The 9,957-nt window shown below is 37.3% G+C and overlaps 1 protein-coding gene across 1 annotated transcript; it reads right to left on the reverse strand.

The window, feature by feature from the left end:
- Window positions 1-2,752: 2,752 nt before the first annotated feature.
- LOC135053343 (uncharacterized) lies at window positions 2,753-5,005 on the reverse strand. Its single transcript, XM_063957476.1, has 3 exons — window positions 4,844-5,005; window positions 4,596-4,739; window positions 2,753-4,491 (listed from the first exon to the last, which is right to left on the reverse strand). The coding sequence occupies exons 1-3, from the start codon at window positions 4,998-5,000 to the stop codon at window positions 3,284-3,286; spliced, it is 1,509 nt and encodes a 502-aa protein (XP_063813546.1). The 5' UTR covers window positions 5,001-5,005; the 3' UTR covers window positions 2,753-3,283.
- Window positions 5,006-9,957: the final 4,952 nt, after the last annotated feature.

The raw sequence follows: 9,957 nt of genomic DNA on the forward strand, positions 1-9,957 counted from the left end.
AAGACACGCCTTCATTTTTTTGATAGGCGTCTATATACTCTTGGCGTTTCTCGGCGTCTGTACACCATTCGGGATAACCAGAGGCCTCTTGTTTATCCCTGAGGTGCGTTTTAATGTAGCCTGAAAACAATTTGTCAGATCTCTCATCAAAATGCCACACCTCATAGATTTTACATACCTTGTAACCCATTTCTACAGCCAAGTTTAGTTCCACGGTACACCATGTACCGATGAGCGCACGTTTTTCTGAATCATGAACGCACGGCTCAGTCTGTCCAGACTCAGCGCATGTGCGACATAATGGAAACATTAACTTGCCGCCCATTTTAACCGGCAGAACCGGAAAGAATAGGCCACGAGGTGGGTAAACTTTAACCCTGGCAAAACCGAAATACTTTGTGACATCACCAAAGTCCTTATAAATAATGCGTGGGTGCTGTATAGGATACGTTTTGGTTTTATTAACATACGGATAGAGGCTGGTGAAATCAAAATAGTGTATTTTTTCATCACAGCCTGTTTTGTGATACAGCTTTATGGCGTTTGTGCGCCCGCCATAAAGAGCATCACGTGGCTCCAAGGGTTCGGGTAAATCTTTACCCTTCAGAAAAGCCTGTAGATCCGCATCAGAATCTAGCATAGACTTCCATTCACAACCCCAGATTTCACGTATCTGAAATCCACAACGTTTAAGGTAGTGCAACTTTACCTGCGTCTTGTGGTGTAATTGACCGTAGGTCGTTTTAGTCAGTTTGTTTTTATCATCGGCGTTGTAACAAGCACCACAGCCGTGGTAAAAACAACCTTGGAATTCAAATGCAGTGGGTGTTCCGTTAATCACGGCATAACCATCCAGGCTGTATTTACCAACTTTCTTCTCACCCCCTTGTAAAGCGTGTCTTATACTCACCCCTTCTTTGTGTTCTATGTACATTAACCACTGTATGGCGGGCGTTGAGTAACGCTTCTGCGTCTTGTGATAGTTATCACCCGGTACAAGCGCCAGTGTCTTTTCCTGTAAAAATTTACACCGGTACATGGCCATGCATACGCTCGCCAACGTGACTAATTGAAAAGCCTCGATGTGACGTTTAACCACAACCTTTTTTTTTTTCTTTGTTATTAGAAACTCCTGTTCTGTCATGGCTATAACAGCAGATCTGAAAGCATCACAAGCTTTTTGTAATATTTTCACATCGTCTTTACAATATCGCACGAGCTCTTTTTGAAAGTTAAACGGTTTGTGTACGCACTGTTTATACCAAGCTGTAAACTCAGATAATTCATCAGGCATCATGTATTGTGGACCAAAATACTCTATTGACGGCATAGTTCCTATGTAATTTTGGTTATCAGCTGTGTTAAAAAAATGTGGGAAATAACCTTTGGTACCGTCAAACCCCATCGCCTTTGGTAACTTGCTAAGCCGCATGGGTAAAAAATTGAAAGAGTCGATAAATCTTATCTTCAAATCTTTTACCGTGATGCACATTATGTTGCCGCCTCTAGATAATAATTCAATCTTTAATTTCTCCTTAATCAGCTGGCGCAGCACAAAATATGCATCATAGCGACCTGCATTATGGGCTATGAATGTGTAATGCTCAAATTTTGGTTTCATGAACGTCTTTACAAAGTCTTCGATACACGCAACACCCTTAAACTCCCAGTCTTTCTCACCTGTTAATGTTAAAGCGTAACAGTAGTTTGGTATGTGCACACCCGTCTCCTGCATACACTCAAAATCATAAAAGATGTATTTCTTTGTGGGCTCTTCCGGCTTGATGGTTTGTATATAGCACAAATGGTTCGAAAACCCATCAACGAACACCTTACAAATGGGGCACTTTAGGCCTCTGCAGTTATGATCTGTTCGCCTGTAGAGACAACACTTGTCACAATATACATGTTCAAGACAGGATATTTTGTGATCAAGAGCTAAAGCTTTGTGTAGCTCTAAACACTCGTTTGATCGACAAAATACCCTACACACCGAACACCTTAAAGCCGTCACACCGTCGTCAATACAAGCCGGCCTGTGACAAGCCTTACAAAAGAAAAGACAATCGTGATTATTTCTATGATGGTAAGCGCTATGACAACGGACGCAGTAATATCGGGCACCAAGAAACGCTTTGATATCGAGTATCCCATAAAAGTGACAATCGTGATATAGCACAAAGATCGTGTCTTTGTAACGACTGTCTGCACTGTAGTATTTCCAAGACCCTTGACTGTAATAGAGGAGATTGATGGATACTTTTAAATAATTTTCAAAAATTGCAACATCGCTAAAGCTGACCGCTTTATCAAGCGGCAGATTCAAAGCTTTATGTAGTTGGATCGCTCTCTCCTGTATTACATGATCATTGGCATTGTTACCTTTATCCAGAAGTTTACAGACGCTAGCGGCCAAACACAGGTTATTACCTACGCGTCTGAAGTCATAGAGATATCTCTTTCTTTTATCTATTATTAAACTTTGGGGCAGGCGCTGTAAACTACGCCCAGTCAAACCAGACCCTGCCCTGTTTTTAAAAATACTGATCACAAATCTTAAGCCTGTGGATAATAAGAATTCAGCGTTACTTTGAAGCGTGTTTGTAATCTGATTCAAAAAACTGGCAGCGTCTAATGTTTCTTGCGGCTTACGATGCGAATAGATGGCATTGTGTAACCCACCCCCCTCCAATCTAAGCTGAACGCGGTCGGCCGGATCCACGCCCGCAAGGACACCATCGAGCATGGCCTGTATAGCCGTATGAATGGCTCGAACCCCCTCTACAAATGATGTAACCCTGTCCAAATTAACAAACCGATAGTGATTGTGGTACTCAACGGCTCTGAAATTCGGTCGTTGTCGTTCATAACTGTTAATTGCCTCTAAGTATACATGTTGCCGACCTTCGTCATTACCGGGTGACTCAACACGGCCTGCATCATCATATATGGGGCTTGCATCGCGCTCAATATTGTCAGCCTGTGATTCGTCATTCGGTAATGCATGGGGTGGGGATTGATCTAAATCTACACGCCTCGCACTGTGCTGACCGCCTACCACATGTTCCCTGTGCCGCTTGCGTTTTCTCAATTGGCCACCTACCGCATGTTCCCTGTGCCGCTTGCGCTTTCTCGATCTGATTAATGTTGTTACAGCCTGTTTCACCTTTGCGCGTCGGAATAACTGTGAGATCTTGTATGTTAAACAAGGTTTAATTCGTGGTTTTTTTTTACAGTCATTTAAATTTAAAACACGTTTCAAACCATTGCCTAGCATGCCTAGTCACGGATCAGTTTCATTTATTTCTGCAAAATGATGTATGTTGGCTTTAATAAATTCAGTGGTCTTAACCGACCGATCTATGTATTTTGACATGACATTCATATACGTCTCAACAACTTCTTTAACAATGTCTTGTTTACATTTACTACCGTGGCACACACCTTTAATGTGTTTTAACAAGTATCCGGCTTTTACGCCCATGTTCTCAACATCTTCCCGTATCTTACCCAACAGCGCGTAAAATTGTATTTCAGCGTCTTGGCCTAATTGTTCTGAATTTTGACATTCATCAACTATGTCGGGCGCTAGCCCTCGCGCCGGTACACAAGCATCAGCCGATGCGTGTACCAGGGCTGTCGTTGTAAAAATATTGGGCATTGATGTTACACAATCAACCGTTGTAGTATCACCAGGTATTCCTGCAACGGCTGATAATACTTCATCAGAACTATTCTGCGGATCTTGTGTCGTTGACTCTACACAGTTTGTAATAAGCTCTTGCCCATTTATGTCATCAATATCTGATATCACAGGATTACCGGCTATGTGTCTTGTTTCTGTTTCAGAGCAATCCTGTGTATCGGTAATAGTGATGACATCGGATTGCGACAATTGCTTAACATTACTTCTTGAGTCAATATTTGATAACAAACCAATGCCTGCTATGTGTCTTGTTTCTGTTTCAGAACAAACCTGTGTATCTGGAATTGTGATTACAGCGGATTGCGACAATTGCTTAACATTACTTCTTGAGAGACGCGATGCCCTCTTAACCTTTACAGTCTTTGTATTACCAGCGACATCCCGGTCTGCAGTGTTAAACGCTGTGTGTTTTGATGTTACAGCAACATCATTACTTACGCATGATACAGTTTGTAACGCGATCCTTCTCCGTTGCGGCTTATCATTTTCGGAATATGACAATTTTCTTTTCAGATCTGTAAATGTTGAATTATGACTTCTCTCATTCGTTCTTGGTCGAGCTGGCTTTCGTTTGTTCGGGACGATACAGCCGTTATGCACAGCCATAACTGATGACCTAGCAACGTCCTTATGTACAATTGCCGGCGTTACGAATTGATGGTTCTCCGCTTCAGCGGCGGTTGTGCGTTTTGATATTTTCCCGCTTGTACTAGGTCTGTGTATCTGCGCGCATGTATCACTGACTGTTGGTATCAAAGGAGCATAGCGTCTTGCTACAGCATCATCTGTAATACATATATTATAAAATAAATATAAACGACTCTGCATGTAAATCAGTATTTAAATCACCGCATAACAATATACCATATAACAGTGTTTGATTACACACCTGCTGCTGCGAATTGATGGCTTTCCGTTTCAGCGGCGGTTGTGCGTTTTGATATTTTCCCGCTTGTACTAAGACGGGGTATTTGCGCTACTGTATCACATCCTGATGGTATCGTCGGCGCATAACGCATTGCTACAGCGTCATCTGTAATACATATATTATAAAATAAATATAAACAACGCTGCCTGAAAATCAGCATTTAAATCAACGCATAACAATATACCATATAACAGTGCTTGATTACACACCTGCTTTATATTCGAATGTTTTAGCACGACCCCCTGTCGCGTGTGGGAAAAACGGTTGCTCATCAACAACATTGCTGTTCTGTATAGATGTGTTGTGACAATAATCAGGTTTGTTCAATATATCCCGTAGAATAACATCAGCCGTCGCATCATCCATTTTTGTGGCATCTTTAGCCGGTGAAAAATGAAAAATAAAAATAAAAAAAAATAAAAAATATTACATACGGTATAAAATTAGAATAACATGAAAAAGCGATTCATTACTGAGAATATAAAGTGTGTACAGTTGACAACAAATCAGCACAACTGTACAAGGTTTATTTTTAATTCTTTAGCCGTGGAAAAATAAAAAATAAAATGAAAAATAAATAAAGATATCATGTTACTCACAATCTGGCGCCAATTCCAAAATATTATTAAAATCCGGTATAGCGCTGAAGTCTAAGCCAAAGGGACTATCAACAGACAAATCGAGATTCTCTGTATTTGTGATTACTGTCAAATCGTGGGAAATAAAAATGAGAAAATAATAATTATTTAATAATTACTATTTAATAATTACTTATCAATGTATCCAGACTGTTGTACGTTCATACTATTTAAACTTTTAAAAATGAACAAATTGTAGACCTTGACTATAATTTCATACTATTTAAACTTGAAATATAAATAAAAACGCGTCAATGTCCTTTATAGACATAGCTTACTTTGAGAGGTTTGATAACTTGGCAAAGCATCATCATCATCAGAAGAAGAAGATCTGTTTCTAACCATGAAAGTATTTTTGTTGTTGATGTTCTGCATTGTCTGTCTCTGAAAATGAGAGACGGTTAATTTTAGTTGAAATATTGTGTTGGCGCATTCCCAAAATGAACCACTAGATGTCGCTATTACCACATATTTAAATAACATTCAGACAGCCACATTATTAAAACTATATGTTCTATGTGTTACAATGCATCGCTAAACAACTACATCAATGTGGTATACCCACATTGATGTTGCTGTTTAGCGATGCATTTCACATATGAGTGCATAATGCGCTTTGTACAATAGGTTTGAAATATTAACATATTATACATGTATGCCTAAAAACAAAGGATGCAATGGCAGGACAGAATCGTGTAACAGTGTGTATATCGTGGCATAGAAACAACATATTTAAACAGCATTCAGAGCCATATTTGTAAAATAAATAAAAAAAAAAAAATAAAAAAAAAAAAAAATGCAATATGTATAAATATAATAATAATAATAATAATTATGATAATAATAATAATAATAATAATAACAACAACACTTACCATTATAACTTCAAGTGTGTATAGCTGTGCGGCTTCAGTTGAAATTTCTTCTCAGTGCACTTCAGTGATGTGGTCTGTTCTTATAACACTGGCTGTGAGCCATATGGCCCCCACCAACCTGTGGTACGCCGTCCCACATTTCCAAGATGCTTGGGCGGGACTTTTAAATATATAAATTCTAGTCTATAATTTAGTAAATGTGATAAATATTTTCAGTTACAATAAAGATAGAATCTTTTAGCTGTTTCTTAAATGTCATACACAGTGCATCAAACGCATACCAAATACATTTATATTATATATACAGAAGAAAAAAAATAAATAAATAAATAAAAAAAATAAAAATCCTGAGTGGTCTAAACTACTTGTATAGATTGAATGGAAGTCATTCCAAATGGGTATATCTTATACTGTAGAATATGAGGCTCATAAAAAGCGCATAAATTATTTAATAATAAAATGAATTTATAAAAAGCATTATACAGAAGTTCTTATGAACTAATGTGCATGAATACAAAATTATTTTATGATTCCATAAATATACACTGGCTTACTGATTTGTAGCTAAAATTACAAAAAATATTGTCTTTGTACATGAATACAAAATTATTTTATGATTCCATAAATATACACGGGCTTACTGATTTGATTAGGACCCATCACCATGATATCTCATTATGGTATGTAATGAATCCAAAAGTTGGAAAAATCCGATTTGAGTTAACACATAAACCTGTAGGTGGTGCTAATGTTCCTCTACAGAGATAACAATCGAAAATGGTCATGGTCAAATTATAAGCAATGGTCATGGTCAAATTTGCACATCGTGCTTCTGAGGGGTTTCTGTGACATTTAAAATGACCTTTGTGACATTTTAAAATGATCTTTTAATTAGTGCCATGTGTGATGAACCCTTGCTTCTAAGAATGGTCATGGTTAAATTGTACATCGTGGCTTCTGAGGGGTTTCTGTGACATTTAAAATGACCTTTGTGACATTTTAAAATGATCTTTTAAATTAGTGCCATGTGTGATGAACCCTTGCTTCTAAGAATTGTCATGGTTAAATTGTACATCGTGGCTTCTGAGGGGTTTCTGTGACATTTAAAATGACCTTTGTGACATTTTAAAATGACCTTTTAAATTAGTGCCATGTGTGATGAACCCTTGCTTCTAAGAATGGTCATGGTCATTAGTGATTATCCTTTTTAAAACTGTAACATGTGTGACTCATGAAGTTTCAGCTGCTGGAATGTAAGAACATTTTGTGTTACAAAAAAAAAAAAAAAAAAAGATGTATTTTAAAGTGTGTGTCATATGTGACATTCTGCGACGGGGTGTTGCGCGACACTCTGCGACTGGTGTTACGCGACAATTTTTAATACGGTTTAATATCGAACACTATAAATTTTATATTAATTTTATATTAAGCGATATAAAACACTATCATTTAATATTAAAAGGGGGCGGGTCCTAGGGCAAGGGGGCGTTAACAACTGTCAAGTTTGACAGAAAGGTTGACTTTATCTACTTATATTAAATAAAAGTAATGGTCTTTTATCCAGAAAAAACTGAATTGAAGTGCAAATTTAATTCATTATTTTTTCAACATATATTAAACCTACAGAATTTATGTGCATTTGCTTCCTCTTTTATGGGAAAACAGTTGGATTAATATACAAAGACACCCCTACCGGGACATTTTGAGGCTAACCACTATAATGTCTCTGGTCAGTGGCCTAATGAAAAAACATTAGAAATTACATTAATTATGATATATTTTCATGAACTTCAAAAGAAAAGAAACACAACAATCCCCTAGCATGTCAACCCAGCAACCACAATTTCTGCAAGAATGCTGATTTGGGGGCTCACAGTCGTGGCTGCATTGTCTTAATCTGATTGGCATTTGAGAAGTATGTCCCATTGAGTGGTGAATGGATACCATGCTCACAGTGATGCATGTAGCAGTGTAAAGGGTAACTGGAGGATACCGGGGGGTGGGGCAGTCTAGTACTTTTCAGGTCTATGCACGCCCATCGATGACAGGGCCACAACCCCTGTACCGATCCTTGCACTCACAATGTTGCTGTCAACAAATAAAGACTAAATAAAATTGCCTTCCAATAATATATAATGCAGTAGTTTTATATATTTGCAAATATGAGTACTTGACTTTTGCGTTTACTTACAAATAGGACATTTAATTTAGTGTTATTTTATGGATGACAGCAGCATGCTGGGAAGAGAACAACAAGCCACAGCACTTCCCTTTCTGTACTAACAATGATTACCATTTTCTAATAAGTGGTGCTGAAACAATAAATTAAATCACATTTTATTTTTTCAATAATAATGCTTGAAGGAAGAAGCACATCAGTTGCTATAAGCTTTTTGAGCTAGAAAATTATATTAGAACAGAAGGACCCTGGGGAACTTAACAGGTCAAATTAACAAAATGTTAAAACTAACACATTTACTGAGAGATGTAAGAAAAAGGAATAAATGCTTCGCTGGAGCACATGCATCAGTTTCTTAGGCAGAACGTGTCTATCATAATGTAACTATATTTGACATCTGTAAGCTGAGGGACCTGTATAGTTCCCCAAGATAAAATATGTATCATTGTGTTTCACCCAGCTGCCTTGCTGAATTTTTAATAAATGTTATTGGCAGAATGTCTGTGTTTATTCTTAACTACACTTGAGAGGACAAAAATGATACTTGCAAATTAGTATTCTGGAGTTACACCATGAAAAAACAACATAATTTTGTAGCTGTATAAGAAAACAGGTGTAAGTTCTGAACCGACAAAACTTAAAATAAAAGACAGAATCCCCTATGTGCTACTGATTTCAGTGCAATCACACCTTGTGATGACAGAAGGCTCCTTCACTAGATTTGTAGAAAGCTATTTTGTTCAGTGTTGATAAGTTGATAGGTTTTGGTTGTCACAGGGACCCCTGCTGCATTGTGATCCAATGGTAACATTTCTCCCAATTTTTTTTTTAGATGTAAACGACACAGAAAGAAAACTACATTACTATATATTTTTCTGTTTCTTCATGGCTTTCAACAAGAAATCCACACATCATCCAATCCAACATCATAATTCAAAAAGTACTTTTTTTTTCCCTCTTGTACATCATATTTTGACAAATAGATTTGCTGTGAATAGTTCATTTTTTCCTGCTGAGACCAGCTAAGCAGCATAAAAAGAAAAGGTTATAGAAGCTCAGAAATCAATACGTAATTATGGACCTGGATATCCTTCATAACGTAAATATTAAATGAAAATGTGACTGTGCCTCTTCCTTCAAATGCTTAAAAATGAGCTATTTACTTTTGTGTGCCAAATATACAGTATAAGCTTCTTTTCATATATTTTATTCAAAGCAATAAGTTATGCTGTATGCTGTCACTTAAAGTTGTCCTACATTTAGTAAAAGGTGGTAGTCCTCACTCTCAAGCCCCTTTTTGTTTTAATTTTTTTTATAGACCCAGATGAAGACTGGGGGGCTCTGAGCAGTTTGAGATTGGTGCTTTCATTCCTGCTACCATTTTGAGTTGTTAACACAATTTACAGAACAGGTGCCTAGTGCTCCTGCCATCTTTTTCTCAAAAACTCTTCTTTTTTATTATCTTTAATTCAATAACTGACTTTTTCTTAGCACTTTGCAGGAAAAATATAATTGATACAAACAAACAAAACAATATAAAAAGTTACAAACAGATAGCGAAAGGGGAGAAAACTCACAGTGATTGTCCCAGTGTTCTGGCAAGGGCATACAGAAAACAGCAGAGTCACTGA

The sequence above is a fragment of the Pseudophryne corroboree genome, chromosome 1 (assembly GCF_028390025.1).
Source record: "Pseudophryne corroboree isolate aPseCor3 chromosome 1, aPseCor3.hap2, whole genome shotgun sequence".
Lineage (NCBI taxonomy): Eukaryota > Metazoa > Chordata > Amphibia > Anura > Myobatrachidae > Pseudophryne > Pseudophryne corroboree.